At 30.1% G+C, this 15,961-nt stretch overlaps 1 protein-coding gene across 1 annotated transcript; it reads left to right on the top strand.

Moving 5' to 3' along the window:
* Nucleotides 1-7,190: 7,190 nt before the first annotated feature.
* LOC111631123 (meiosis-specific with OB domain-containing protein-like) lies at nucleotides 7,191-10,300 on the top strand. The gene is made up of 3 exons (XM_023375327.1): nucleotides 7,191-7,469; nucleotides 7,552-7,638; nucleotides 9,837-10,300. Exons 1-3 carry the CDS (start codon nucleotides 7,326-7,328, stop codon nucleotides 9,924-9,926), a joined length of 321 nt encoding a protein of 106 aa, XP_023231095.1. The 5' UTR covers nucleotides 7,191-7,325; the 3' UTR covers nucleotides 9,927-10,300.
* Nucleotides 10,301-15,961: the final 5,661 nt, after the last annotated feature.

The following is a 15,961-nucleotide window of genomic DNA, read 5'->3' on the forward strand; positions in this document are numbered from 1 at the left end:
ATAACCAAAGGTTATCAGGTATACAGGTATACCTCGCCTTATGTCAGTAATTGGTTCCAGGAGAGGTGACTTAAGTCGAATTTACTTGTCACTAGGCTAAACCACAAATAACCATTCCCAGTTCTGTATTTTATTTATAAATGCATTTTTAATAATATATGGTTAATAAGAATCTATTTTAAGCTTACAAACAAATAAATTTTAGTTTTTAATATAGTACAGAAAAAAAGTAATCTAAAAATATGAATACATGTAATACATACTGTACATACTTGTAATTGTACATGTTTACAATTTGGCAATGTTTACAGTGCATCGCGGACTCTATTTGTAAATGTGGTTTGACATTATAAAACAAAATGATTCTGTAAGGTTAAATAACAAATACAGTTATTAAAATTATTTTGGGATAGCAGAAAAACCTAATTTATGTTAAATTTACCAATATCGAGTGGTGCTGACAATGATGCCAAACAGTAGATATTGGAACTACTGTGGAAAATGCCAATATTGAGCTCTTAACTACTCAGCAGTGAGCGACAAATATATTCATCAAGGGTGATCGTGTGGCCATATTACTTTCCACTTAACCTAATTCGTTTTTGTCTATATTTTTTGTGAATTAAATAAAACAGTATTGTTGTTCCTTAAAATATCAGCAGATTACAACAATAGTTATTTAAATCAATCATTTTCATTTACATAAGAAAAGCAATTAACATTAAGTCTTGATTTGCATTTAAAAGTGGCATGATAATTGCTTTTAGAAATCTGTCCAATGTCCTGCTATTTCTGAGTTAAAATAATTTGAACTAAATATGGACAATTATAGATATATTTTTGATTTAAAGAAAATTTCATTTTAAATGAAATAACTCAATGTTATGCATATATAATTTTGCTTATGATTATATTTCTTATTACATTATGTGTACAGTAGAACCTCGATTATCCGACCCCTCGTCCTCATTAATGTAAAAGATTTCATGAGTTCATAAAGTGCCAAAAACAAAATTCAAGATGATGACTGTCACAAAGAATTATGCTCCAAACAGAAATATGANTAGCGATATACTAATATACTAATTACATGGGATATAATAATATACTACACTAATAATGGATTTTTTCATACTTTTCGGTTATCCGACTTTTCAATTATCCGACCAACCCCAGTCCCCAATTGGGTCGGATAATCGAGACTCTACTGTAATGGATTTTTTCATACTTTTCGGTTATCCGACTTTTCAATTATCCGACCAACCCCAGTCCCCAATTAGGGCGGATAATCGAGGTTCTACTGTATATTTATTTAATATAACATGAAGAATTTGTATAATCAATTTAAAGAGGTTTTAATTTTGACATATACACTTATTGTTTTTTGGGCTTGTTGTTTCTTTTGAAAATAATTTATTTTAATAACCTTCAAAATTGGCATACTGGTTGAAAATCACTAATCTAGGAGATTGCAGGCTATGAAACAGATGGAAAAATTGCTCTTAGTATGGATAAACACTACATTACCAAGGAAGAGAAGGCCATGCCAGGATATAAGTCTATGAGAGATAGGCTTACTATTTTGTTGTGGGGCAATGCTAGTGGTGCCACACAACAAAAGAGTACTGCAAAGTAAAGCCATTGCTTGTATACCACTCCAACAAACAGTATTATATGGAGGGCAAATAAAAAACCATGGGTTACCAGGCATTTCTTCACTAAATGACTTCATGAGGAGTTTGCTCCCTGTGTGAAGACCTACTTAGAAGAAAAGAACTTGAAGGCTCTTTTAGTGAGGGACAATGCTATTGCTCATCCTCCTTCTTTGGCTGGAGAATTTGTGGGTGAATACAGTTTCATCAAGCTGATGTTCTTGCCCCAATATGACTCCTCTCATACAGCACATGGACCAGCAAGTCATCTTGAACTTTGAGAAGATACAGTACATAAAGACAATGTTCCAGAGGTGCTTTGAGGTGAACACTGAGACAGAACTGACCCTCAGAAAATTGGAGGGATCATTACATCCTTCACTGTTTAAGGATCATCAATGAGGCATGTAGGGAAGCTTTTCTTAGGAGAATGAACTATGGCTGGAAGAAACTGTGGCCAGATTTGTAGTAGGGTCTAACATCTGTCACTTGAAAGAACCTCCCCATTAACTTCATATCTGTGCTCATCAGGATTCTGAGAACTCTGGTCATGAAGGGGAAGGAATGTCTTGGTCTGGGGGTAGAGGAGAGAGAGGTTCTCATCTTTCACCCTAGACATGGTGTTGACCGGACATAAAATTCATCTGCTCTTGTGGTTAGCCTTGTTGTACTAATAACCTTTGGTTATATTACAAGACTGTGTTGAAGGCAGAGACTTTTAAGGTTATGAATTAGAGCCAATGGTTGAGATTGTCTCTCTGAGCAAGTCCGTGAGTTTGGAAGTGAATGATGATAATGATGTTGAAGAGTTAGGGGAGAATCACAAGATCAAGCTTACCACTGAAGAACTTGAACATCTTCACAAGATGCAACAACAAGAAGGAACAGAAGAAATTTCTTTTTCAGAGGAGAAGAGAACTAAGGAAATCATTTCCACTGCAGAAATTATGGAACTCTGTTTCCATTGGTCTAAAACACAGACCATTATTGAAAAATGGCACTTTCATAAAGCAGTGGTGAATAGAAGCATTGATTTGCTCAATTATGATGTGGTGGATTAAGAAGATCCAAAATAGTTGCCAATGCCACACAACATTGGTTCTTTTCCACAGAAAGGAAGTTCATTGGATCCCAACCTTCTGTTAGTGGTGCCACTAAAGGCTGTGACACTAGGTGATTTTTGTGGGAGACATGTTGCTGGGTAACAGAAAAACCTGTTTCTCTTCAAAGTTAAAGTGGTTTGACTCCCTGACAAGGGAGTCAAACCACTTTAACTTTGGAAGACAAAAAGTCTTTCTATCGCTTGCTGCAGTCAATGAATGAGCGTAGATTTATCATGTGAGTACAGCTCTTTTTCACAACACAAAAATAAAAATGGAGGATAGTTGCTAGTCAACAGTTGACAGGACAATGTTTAATTTAATTAATTCAATTTTAAGAACCAATTTACAGTATAACCACACTATTAAAGAGTATCACAATAAAGTACTGAAAGATACATGCTTTCATGCCATTAGTTAAAATTTATGATTTCCAGGTAGAAATTTGATTGTATGACTCCGGAAACTTGTCTTCTCATGTGTCCAAATGTTGACATGTCAACAGGTTTTTGTCACTTGGAGACATGTTTCCCGGGTGAGAAATTGCCTAGTGTATCACAGCCTGAAGAGAAGGTGACAACACCATAAGGACAACTACCTGCTGCCTTTATTGAAGATGACCCATCTTCCAAGTAATAACCTCTCTTCCTCTCCAGCTTCCAATTGGGCCATTAGCATTTTTCATTAAAGTAAAAGTTACAATACAGTATTTTCATTTTATTGAATTATTTATTTTTCTCATAGTTTTTAATGTATTACAGTAGAACCTCGAAAACTCGGCCTAATGTGGATCGAAGGGTGGCCGAGTTTGTGAAAATGCCGGGTTATCGGGAATGGGGTTTAAAAAAATAAGTATGAGTGTTTCCTCAGAAAATACTGTACTGTACTTGTATGTATTGTTTACTTGAGAATATAACAGAGAATAAACTGCCCAAATACCCTTAAACAAAGGAAAAGTATGTCCTTTATGAAGGCATAGAGCCTTTACTACATGAAAATGAAAATTAATGAATACACTGTGTACAGTAATTTACCTGATAAGACAGACCTCAGAAAAATACTTTATGAGAGCTTTTATACTTTTATAAAGCTGTCTATAATGAAAATTAATTAACTAAGGATTTTTTGCCCTGCCAGGGTGTGGCCGAGTTATCTGGAGTGCCGGGTTATCGAGAGCCGAGTTTTCGAGGTTCTACTGTATTATTATGTCGAGTGTAGTGGGTTATACTTGGTTGACACTGGTGGCTGTGTACTATGCTGGATTATAGTCAAGGCATAGTAACCAAAACAAGACAAAAATTAAATATGTGAGTAACCAGGGGTAAGGTCGAGGTCTAACCTCTTTACTGGCAACAGTTAGGTAATAACTGCTCACAGGGTCAGTGGATGGCATGTTCCTTCTTTGCGTGTTTCCCGCGGTTACGGATCAGCTTGTCAGGCTGAGTGGGAGGGTGAGAGGGGTCATCAGTAAAACGTAGGCGATACTCTAGTAATGGACGTCATAAGTAATTAAGAAAAATCAAAATTTTAATGAATAACTAAATTTAACAACTAAGAACAAAACAGTTACATGATTTCCAGAGACAACAGTTAACAATCAAGCACTTATCCAGGATCAAGAGGGTATTTGAACCATCCTAGTTTACCGATAACAGTTTGCCACGCTGAGAGAGAGAGATTATAAAAGTTTGAGAACTATCCTACCTCTTCTAATGACTTTGAGAATCGAGCGAGTTTTGGTGAGCGAACCGATGTTGGAGAACTTTTGAGGAGAATCTGCACAACCTAAAGGATTTCTAGGAGACGAGCGCAGCTTGGAGATGTTGGTTTGGGGGTCACAGAGTAAAAATAATTTCAGAGAGATGACCATGCCAAAGTGGGGGTGTATCAGCCTTATATTCATTTTGGCCTGGGAAAATGATCATGTGATTGAGTGTTGTCAAAGACGAAGGTTGAATTTGCAGGTGTTGGGTCAGAGGTGATCCAGGGAGACAAAGAGAAGGTGTCGAAATTGGACATAGAATATAATCTTTGGTTCGTGCAACATTAGATTCATACTGTTTATATGGGTGAATGTTGATATTCTCATTCTCATCTCTTTAACTGTAAATTGTTATCCTTTCTTAGCAGTTGTTGATGAGGAAGACAACATTCAATACTTTTTTCCCTGCATTGTTTTCTTAATGATCATGAAGGGAAATTAGGCTCAAAATTTTCATAAAATACAGCAAAATCAAGGGCTCGGTCTCACAAGTAAGTGTGTCAGTATGTGTGTCTATATTCAGGAATTCTTTAACAATATGATATGTATTGAATATAGTGGCCTACTTTAGTGTGATGTATGTGTTTCTATTCAACTGTAATGTTTCCACGCTTTTGTGTAGTGTGTGGGTATGACACCTGTAGAAGAGAGAATGACAGGTACAAAAAGCACCCTATCCATCCTCCACAGATTCCTTACTTCCTGGGCAAGTTCTGTGTACTTGCTGATTTTTTCAATCATGTATTTTGTATATTGTGAGTGCTTGGAAAGGATATGTCTATAATGTATGTGATTTTATTGTGTTTGTCAATGAGTGTGATGTCTGGTCTGTTGTGATAAATTGTTTTATTCGTGATTATAGCTCTTTCATAGTATATTTTGTGCATGTTGTTTTCCAATACTGTCTTTGAGATTTATTTGTAGTATGGTTTCTGGATGTCTAATAATCTGTGTTTCTTTGCAAGCTCTTAGTGTATTATATTTGCTACTTGATTATGTCTCTAAATAATCTGTCTGTGCCAAGAGCTTGCAACCAGAAGTGATGTGTTGTATAATTTATGGCATGATGTCACATTTTCTGCATGTGTCATTTGTGAGTGTTGTAAGTATGATAAACTTGATCATTTCTGATGTACATTTCATCCATTGGCATGGTTTTCCAGCCTTTGTGGTCTGTGGATGCATTGCCACAGAAACACCAGAGCTAGGTTGTTTCCTCAAACTGTTGAAGGCATTGTAGTAGCCATGCTTGGGCTGGTGCTGCTTTTACCATCGGTAGCCAAGGGAGACTGTGGCCTATTTTTTGAATGTGAGCCTTTGCCTAACCCACAAATGTGGCCCTTGTTAATGTTAATTTTTTATTTTTACTGTTTTATGTATTAATTAGTGCATTTACTTGTGTTATTTTAGCTTATATTATGACTTTTTAAAATTAAAACATGCATTTTTGGGGTTTGGGAATGAATTAATTCACTCTACATTATACAGTCGACCCCCTATAACACTGTTGATTATTCCGTTTTATATGAATTCCATGTTGTACGAGTCACTTAGATTTTACAAATATGTGAGCCGTTCACAGCCCGGCACATGTATTTGTAAAATCTAAGTGACTCACACAACATGGAATTCATATAAAACGGAATAATCAACAGTGTTATAGGGGGTCGACTGTACCTTATTGGAAAAATTGTTTTGGAACTTGAACTTTCTGGAACTCAAACTCCCTCTAGGATCAAATTGAATTTCAGTTCTGAGGTACCACAGTACTGCCATTATACAATATACATATATTGTATGTATGTATGCATGTATGTATGTATGTATAAAATTTGCAATATTTAATTATAATTTATTTCCAGAAATATGAGTTATAGTAAAATAGTAATACAGTCTTAGGTTAAACAAAAAATATAATTTGATGTGAATTTTAAATTTTCATATAAAAATTCTTAAATAACAGCAGTAGTTTATTTTGAACAAACCTATTGTAATGATGGCATCTTTAGTTTCAGCTTATTAGCAAAATGAAGGAAAGTAACACTGTTGTGTATAAACAAAACAAAGCATTTCACAATCAAATTATGCTGTCATTTTAAATGTATATAATTACAGTAGAGCATCGATTATCCGACCCCCAATTAACCGTCACCTTGGTTAACCGATTGCGTTCTAGTCGGCAAATTCAAATGTCCGCTAGTGATGTGGCGCTACAATATTTGGCTATGTCTTGGCTACTTTAATATTATTTTTGTTAAATTTTTGCGTGTTTTAGCTGGCAACACTTGGCTCGACCATGAAAGGGAGGCTAGTATTTAAATGAGGCTTAATTTTTTAATTATGAGTGGTGGTTTGTTTTGTGAGCAATAAAATAATTTTTAAGGATACAATAGCGACGATTATTATTTTAAAAAAATTTGTTAGGTTTAACATCGATGAAAATTCAACTCGAAGTAGGTTAATAGCGATATACTAATATACTAATTACGTGGGATATAATAATATACTACACTAATAATGGATTTTTTTCATACTTTTCAGTTATCCGACTTTTCAATTATCCGACCAACCCCAGTCCCCAATTGAGTCGGATAATCGATGCTTTACTGTATTTTTAGTTGTTAAAATTTACCTTATAGTGATGAAAAGAACAATGAATTTATAGGTTATTAAGATGACAATTATTATATTTCATATTTTATTCTAAAGTTCTCTTAATATTGAAATTTTTATTACTACAACTTATTTCTTCTTCTTTATAGCAAGCAATGTAAGCAACGTCTTGTATCCCAAGAAAGAAATTGTAATAATATGAAATGTAATATGGGAAATGGAACAGAATTAACTATAAATGAAGAAATATTTGATATTAATATATGGCTATCAGATTATTCTGGTACTTTGAAAAAATGTTTTCTAAATGATGAAATAGCTCAAAAACTCTTGAACTGTACTGTATGTAAATTTTTATTAATCAAATTTATTCAGTAACTTTTAAAATTATTTTTAATGCATATTCTAATTTTTAAATTCTCAGGTGGAAGAGTATTCATATTTATCTGAAACTGAAAAAACTAATATGAAATGGAAATTCTTACTGGAATGGTGTAAAATTTACTTTAAGGTTTGTTTCTTATTATAAAAATGAAAATACAAATGAACAAAGCAATATAATTATAAAGTTTTGTTTTTTATGCTGACTTATTTTATAAATTAATTCCAAAATATTATTGTAAGAAATTTAAAAAAATTATTACTGTTAGAAAAGAAATTTCAGAAATGTGTTTATGATCAAAACATATTCTTTATATCATCATATTCATTTGATAAAATTGAAATTTTCTTTCTGTCCTAGTGTTAGTCCCGGTGCAGTGCAGGGTCCACTTTTTGGCATGCCAATCTCCACTTCTTTCAATCCAAGGCATCACCCAGGGCAACACCCACTAGCCATATATCTTCTCTTATGCAGGAACTATTCTATTCTCAGCACCGGGATGAAAATAATGTCACACTATCGGAACCTGTGACCGGTGCTCTATGCGTATACGTTAAATATCGCTTGACAAACGTTTTCGAGCATTCTATTCGCTCTTCTTCAGGTCAACAGGAGTTGACCTGAAGAAGAGCGAATAGAACGCTCGAAAAAATTTATAAAAAGTTTTACTTAAAAATAAGTATTGTCTGATTGTCTTCAGCTTCTCTGGGACAGCAAGGTAAAGGTTTCAGTTCCTCTTGGTGACATCATAATTAACTGCCACTCTAACTCACTTACATATGCACAAACTAATACAATTATTTTTTTCTTCTCAATCTTTCAGTTATAATAATAGTCTTTCCAAAAGGGAAAGGTTCTGATTTTAAAATCAGTAACAAAAAAATTAAGAGCTAATTCTTTAACTCCACCCAGAAAACACTTAATCTGAGATGCCATTGATAGATTGGTGACATTGGCTATATGGGTGACAGTCATGTTAACAGTAAGATTTTCAACATTAGTTTTGAATTTTATATAGGGAAGGTGTGAGTTTGTCCTTTAAACAAAATAAAACATCTCTAAAATAAATAGTAACAATAATTAAATAAAAACTCCAAAAATAAAAATGATATTTGGACTTGACTTCTTACAAATTAACACATTAATTAAGTTTATTAATTTGAAATTTATAAAAAGTTTTACTTAAAAATAAGTATTGAATTTATCTAGTTAATCATGATGATTCTAATTCTAAGAAGAGCGTAATTGAATATCAATATATGATGTTTGATGATAATGCTTTCTGTTCAAAATTTATCTTTTTGTTTTCAAATGTCTTTTGGCTTCATATTTTTAACATGTGTTGAAAGCAGTATTTGCAATCCTCATTTGTGTGTATTATTATTATTTTTTTAATGATTTTTTTAAATTAAAAATTTTTATAATAAGAGAATGTTATTTATAGGAAAGTAGAGTGAATTGATATTTTATTTTAGTTTATGTTCACAACAGTATATGAATACTATATATATTTCTTTTTACATGGTAAATATATTAATTTTTTGACAGTCATTTAAAATTTATAGAAGGAATTCTTCATAATTTCATAATGCAAAACAATGGCTATTAGATTTTATTTCAGCTCAAACAAATTCAAACCATTTAGTATATATTTCATGGTTAAATTCTTCAATAAACTTCACATTTACATTTTCAATAAATTAATCATGGTATCATTTCTTCTGTTCCAACATTAATTATCCTTGGCAATTTAAACTTTGTGTGTCAGTTAAATTATCAAAAATAAATGTTTATTTACTCAAAGTGGTACACATTGGTAGAGAAGCTTCATTCTATATACCAAAAGTAATGTTTCTCATAAAAATGTAGTAAAACTATAGAATTATTTTCATGGAATTTTTCATCATAAATACAGCATGATGACTGATTGATAAAGTGATATGATACATAATATTGTGAATATGTTAAGTATTGAACTGGTGAAATTCTAAAAAGTTATTTTAGTTTTTTTGTTTTTATCATTTCTTTGAAAAAGCATTTATGTTGGATGATATATTTCATTTAATAAATTGGAAATATAAATAATAATTTTATACAATAAATTAATTGTTATTTGACAATTCCTTGTCACATTTCAAGTCATGAAGTACTGTATAGAGAAAATATGAAATTCACAAGGAAAATAAATATCACTGAATTTCATTCTGAATAATATAATTATAATAGTTTAATAAAGTAAAAACTTTATTAAAGTTTATTATAATTTTTATGATAATATATTTTAAATTTATTATATTATATTTTATGACAATATATATAATTTTCAGATAGTGGCATCATCATCTGGAAATCCATCATTTTACATCATTTCATGCCAAATTTCAAATGTTGATGAATTTGTTAAACACACAATTTAAACTGCTGTTATTTATTTATTTTTATAAAAAGTTTTAAAAATTTCTACATATATATTTCTTAAATGTAGAAATAAAATTGATTTTATAAGCAGTTTAAATTATAATATTAATGTCATACAAAGGAAATACAGATATGGTGATAAAAGGATTTAGTCACAAATGAAAAGTGAAGATAGGAAACGATTTTAAACATAAAATTTTCCTATCATAATAACAACCAGAGATGAAAGAAGGGCATATATCTTTCTTGTTATGATCATTCTGTTTTTTTCTTGATAAAATAACCATAAGTGAAATTTAGAATATTTAAACTGAACAGATTTTGTTCTGACTTTATTTTTGTTATTTTAATACTGTTACCATTGTTTTTAACTGCTTCAAAGTTTCTATTTGTATTATAATTATTCTTAAAATAAAAGATTTTTATTGTACTATGAGTGTTTTGAAGTTTTATATCAAATACCTATATGATGAATGTTCTTTATTTCTTGTATTAAATATATATATATTTTGTCTTATTAAGTTTTTCTGGACAATGATAACGATTGCTATATTTTATAAATATTTAAAAATACATATTGGTTTTTAAAGTTTAAGTAAGATGACAAAAATCTTATAGATCCCCTACAAACAGCAAACATATTTCACAATTGTAATTAAATGATAATGCTGATTCAATTTGTTCCATGGAAATAAATTTTCTGTTACAAATATTATATTATTAAAACAGAATAAATAATAATTTTGATACAGTAGAATCCCAATTATCCAAGGTAATGGGGACCAGTGCTATCTCAGATAACTGAAAAACACAGATTAAATGGACAGCCATGACCATTTTGGACTTAAAAGTAAAAATATAATTGATTTATATGGTATATTCCTTTTAAGTCTTTTTCTATATCTTATTGAATTTAATCATACATAAGTAGGGTTGCCAGATTTTTGAATATCATAACTGAGACAAAAGGAGGTCTGCGTAGCTCACTTTCCCACTCTGGAAAATCCAAGAAAAATTAGTTTAAAAAGCCTATTTTAAAGGTATTTTCAACCATAATAAAAATTATTTGAGGGTTTCCTGGCTTTCCCAATGCACAATATAATGAACAGCAGCTTTAAAGAACTAGTTATCACACTGAACAAACTAAAGTTTTATTAATATAATAATAACTGCAATAGTTAGGTTTAGTTTAATAATTAATTAATTAATAGCAAAACAAATGCAATTTCCAGGATTTTTTCCCTAGTTTACCAGGATATTCGACTATCCCATAACCTTTTCTTGTGACACAGAGATTTCAGGCCCCAAATCAGGACAATCCCAGAAAACCAGGATGTATGACAACTCTATATATAAGAACAACAATTTTTATGTAATTTATTATACAGTTAATGTGTACAATAGTTTTAAGAATAATGTGTTGTTGTAATTAAATTTTAATATAAATGGTTTATCTCACATTCAAGCTAAATGATAAAATATAACAGAAACAAATAATTTTGTAATACATTATTGTTTTAAACTTTCTTTTACAAACCACTGTATATTATAAGAAAAGTGAAGAATCTAATGACTTGTATCATCTTTGTTTTATCATCTGAATCTAGCATTAGTGATATCACTTTACAGTTCCTAAGTACATTATATATTTTGTGGTTAAATTCTTCAATAAACTTCACATTTACATTTACAATAAATTAATGGGGTGATCGATTAACGAACATAATTTGTTCCAAGACCATGTTCACTATCCGAATTGTTCGTTAACCAATTATCAATTTACCATAGATTTTTGTGGGAATTTGATTAATTCATTCTGAAGACCCCAAAAAATAAATAAATAAATTATATATTTCCTTACTATGATTATTTATATGTAATAAAGAACTAAAAGCAACCTCTTCATTTTTGCATGGATGGCACATCTTTGTTTCTCAGATGTGACTTTTGTTACTCTTTTATCTGCTTGAGTCTTTTTGATTATAACTTTCTTAGCTAATATTGTATCTACTGTAGACCTGTTGAAGTCATCTGCCTACAATATCAGACATCATCTGCCCACTCTCTTTCTTGGCTATTATCTCTTGCTTGGTTTCTACAGTGAGAACAGTTCTTGACTCTCCACTCTTTTTAGGCCCCATAATAATATCAGTTTTTTAAACAAAAAGTTCAGAAAAGCACTTAAAAAATTCAGAGAACAGAAATTAACTAGTGCAAAAAAGGTTATGTATACAACTAAAAGTCTCGTTCCATAAACCATGCATAGATGCCATTAAAATATAGTTTTACAAATTCTTAAATGCAGCATCGCTTCTTCTTGTGTTTGTTCTGTCAGGTGTTTATTATCGAAATGTGTGTTTGTTGTCTGAACATAAAAATCTTTCGTGAAAGTGTTCGTTGTCCAATTTGTTTGCAGTCCGAACTGTTTGTTAACTGATCACCCACTGTATTGTGTTCACTTAGAGGTTCACCTCAGTTAATTGGGGTTCTGCTGTTCTGTAATATGCTGATAGGAAATAAAAATATGCTCTTTAATGACACCAAACTTAGATTAAGAATAAACCAAGTTGTTTATTTGCAAAGATTTTTTAAATTACAAACAAGTATAAAAATATCATCTTCAGGTTGAGCATATGCCATTAATTAATTCGAGTGGTATATGCTCAACCTGAAGATGGCATTTTGAAATGTCAAAAGTATTTGTAATTTTAAAAAATCTTTGCAAGTAAGCAATTTTAATGCTAAAAGACAGTTTCAGCAGTTGATTTTCTATGAAATCTTTTTATTATTCAAATACAGATACCTTCTCTATCTTCTTTATACAGTATTCATTTCTTTTTAATTTTAAAAAGTTAAATTGTGCAAAAAAAATAAAAAAGGTTTTTGCAATATTAAAAACAAGAAATGAGCAAAACAAATGATCATTCATTGCACTCATCTTTTGCTTACAGACAAGTTCAGATTAATGAAAGGATCAGAACAGCTGCCATTACACACATTATTGAATGAAGTGCAGAAGTTTTAACTACATTTTTATACAGATAAATTCCAAAAAAAAAAAAAATAATAATAATAATAAATGAGAGATTTTAGGAGTTAGAATGAATCCTAAAATCTCTCAAGCATTTGTTGAATTTATAATCTGTTTCAAATCGAGTCATTTGTATCCAGTGCCGTAACTAGAGCGGTGCCCATTCACAGGGCGCAGACCCTGGGGGGGTGCAGAAATGACTAGGACCAAGTTTTGGGGCATAGCTACAGAAGCACACACCAGGTGCATAAAAGGCTAGTTAGGGCACTGTTTGTATCCAAACAGATTCTACAATTATTCACATAATAATTATATAAATTAGAATTATTAAATTTGGAAATTTTTTCTTGTATTTTATTTTGGGCATTATATTTGAACCATTTCTTTGGAAGTGGAACAGACTACATAAGATGAAACTTAGGTTATTAGTTTCAGCAGAGGTTATCCTTTGGAAAATTTCCACACACATTTAAAGTGGTGCAAGTTCATTTTTCGTTGTTTCAAAATACAGAGTATAATAATTTGTTTTTTAATGTATTTAAAAACATTAATAAGATATACGATAAAACAAGTTTGGTGGTCATTACTCAATTAAATCGTTAAAAAATTTACTCCTGAAAGGTGTTAGATAGATGACTGTCACGACTCTATCGTTAAAGGAAAAATATGATGTACAGGGGCAAGCCACTACTAATTCCAGGTGGGGAGCATATATTTTTAAATTAAATTAAAAAAAAAAAAAATGCAGCCTGGCATTGTGACAATGTCAGGATAAATAATTGCTTATTTAAATCGACTTCTTCATACAAAATCAACATAGTTCTAGGAGTTAGTGTAACTATAGCGGTATGTAAAGACAGACGGATGGCCGAGAGGTTAATATGGCAGTCTATCAATAGAGGACCCGGGTCTCGGGACGATCTATGAAACAATCGTTTAAAAATGTTTGTTTTATAAAAAGAAATTTATTTTTTTTAAATTTCTTTGTTTCGATGTCGATAAAATAACTAAAATAAGTTATTAAATTATTTAAAAAAAAAAAATGGAGCAAATAACGATTACTCCGTTGGAGGCGCTCCGTACGTTGTCCAGCATGGATGATCTGTAATCAAGGAGAGAGTCAGAAGTTTATGGCGAAGGCAACAAATCAAGTATGTGACAACACTCCAGCAATTGTAATTTGGGTTAATTGCGTTTCCAAATGGTTATTTGACCGATAATTATTATTAAACGATTAAAATATCAAGTGAAATATATAAAGCAATTATATCGAAGGATCTTGTTTCCGAATTATTTACTTCGATATTTACGATAAATTTGTCAACGTTTTTTTTTTTTCTTTTTATCTTCTGGGATCGACACTTCGTAAAATAAAGCAAGTAATCCATTTTTTTAAATATATTATTTCTATATTAAATAATTTATTAATAATCATTTTAAGATTATTTATTATCGTGTCTGCTATTTGTTCAACGGTTGAAACCATTTTGGATATTTTTTTAATGTATTAATTGATTTGTCTCGTCGTTAATTTTATAATTCCTGACTTTATCAAATGTCTATAATGATTTAAATATAAGTAAAAGTAATGGAATTTTGTTGTTGGTTAATATTTATAAAATATTTGGAAAATCTGATTATGATAAACAGATATTACTGTAAATAACATAGATTTAATTATTATTAATAATAGAAAATTATTTTATTAATTCTGATTTGGATTAACGGATGAACCGTTGGTGCCGACGGGCTGCGGCGCCTGAGCCTGTAAACGTTAACGTCTGTAGTTCTTTTTTGTTGATTTATAATAAATTTGATGACAAAATATATTTTATACAATGTCAGGCGGCGGAAAAATAGTTTGCCCGACACGATATTAATTCCCGTATACTTAAACACTACCACAAAATTTTTTAATATTATATCTACCTTTTTAAATTTTAAAATAATAAACATAACTACGTATATAAAGGAATTTGTAATTTATACGTTATATCTAATAAATCGGATGAATAATTATATCAAAAATAATCTGAATTTCTCGTATACAAATATTCAAACGATTTATTTAATTTTCAATGTTTACATCCATAAAAATTAAAATCAAATGTTTTATATTTACATTTTATATACTATTTAATAAATAACAACATGATTAATCATTATTGTTTAATCATGCTATCATTCATGGTATAAAGGTAATATAATAGTTTCTTTTAAATACTCCAATATCATTATTTAATTGTCTTCATATATATATGAAGATGTAATATCAATGAATATGAAGAGAAATATATATATAAGATAAAATGACAAATAATGATATTGGAGTATTTAAAAGAAACTATTATATTACCTTTACACCATGAATGATAGCATGATTAAGCAATAATGATTAATCATGTTGTTATTTATTAAATAGTATATAAATGTAAATATCTAACATTTGGTTTTAATTTTTATAGACGTAATCATTGAAAATTAAATAAATAATTTGAATATTTGTATATGAGAAATTCAGATTATCTTTGATATAATTATTCATCTGATATATTAGATAGTGTACAAATTACAGATTCCTTTATCTAAATAAAAAACTTACACAATTCATATTTAAATACATAGATGATGCAATCAGTACTGACTGTATTTATAAATTCCAAAATATTTTATTGTTCATTATAAGAGGGAATAATTATTATTTACTATGTAATATTGTAAAATTAATTACTATATTTTTATCTATTAATATAATAAAAATTAAACTATAATTGTGATTCATTTTAATAACCATTCATGATTAAAGTGATTTTCATTTAATGATAAATAATTATATTAATATTAATTTTTATTAGAATAAATAATATTAATGATTCTTTTATGTTGAATACCAAGTATAAATATTTGGTATTCAAAGTAAGAGGATCACTGATACGAATATTGAACCTTTACATAAATATATGAATACTTTAGTTTGTAAATAGTGAAAATACATGTTATAAT

Source organism: Centruroides sculpturatus, unplaced genomic scaffold, assembly GCF_000671375.1.
Source record: "Centruroides sculpturatus isolate CEXI.00-Female unplaced genomic scaffold, Cexi_2.0 scaffold550, whole genome shotgun sequence".
NCBI lineage: Eukaryota > Metazoa > Arthropoda > Arachnida > Scorpiones > Buthidae > Centruroides > Centruroides sculpturatus.

Bases quoted from the DNA above. Each gene is read 5' to 3' on its own strand.
- LOC111631123 (XM_023375327.1), top strand. From the start codon at position 7,326: ATGAAATGTAATATGGGAAATGGAACAGAATTAACTATAAATGAAGAA. The intron at 7,470-7,551 runs GTATGTAAATTT...TTAAATTCTCAG, and splicing joins AAAAACTCTTGAACTGTACT to GTGGAAGAGTATTCATATTT. The intron at 7,639-9,836 runs GTTTGTTTCTTA...TATAATTTTCAG, and splicing joins GGTGTAAAATTTACTTTAAG to ATAGTGGCATCATCATCTGG.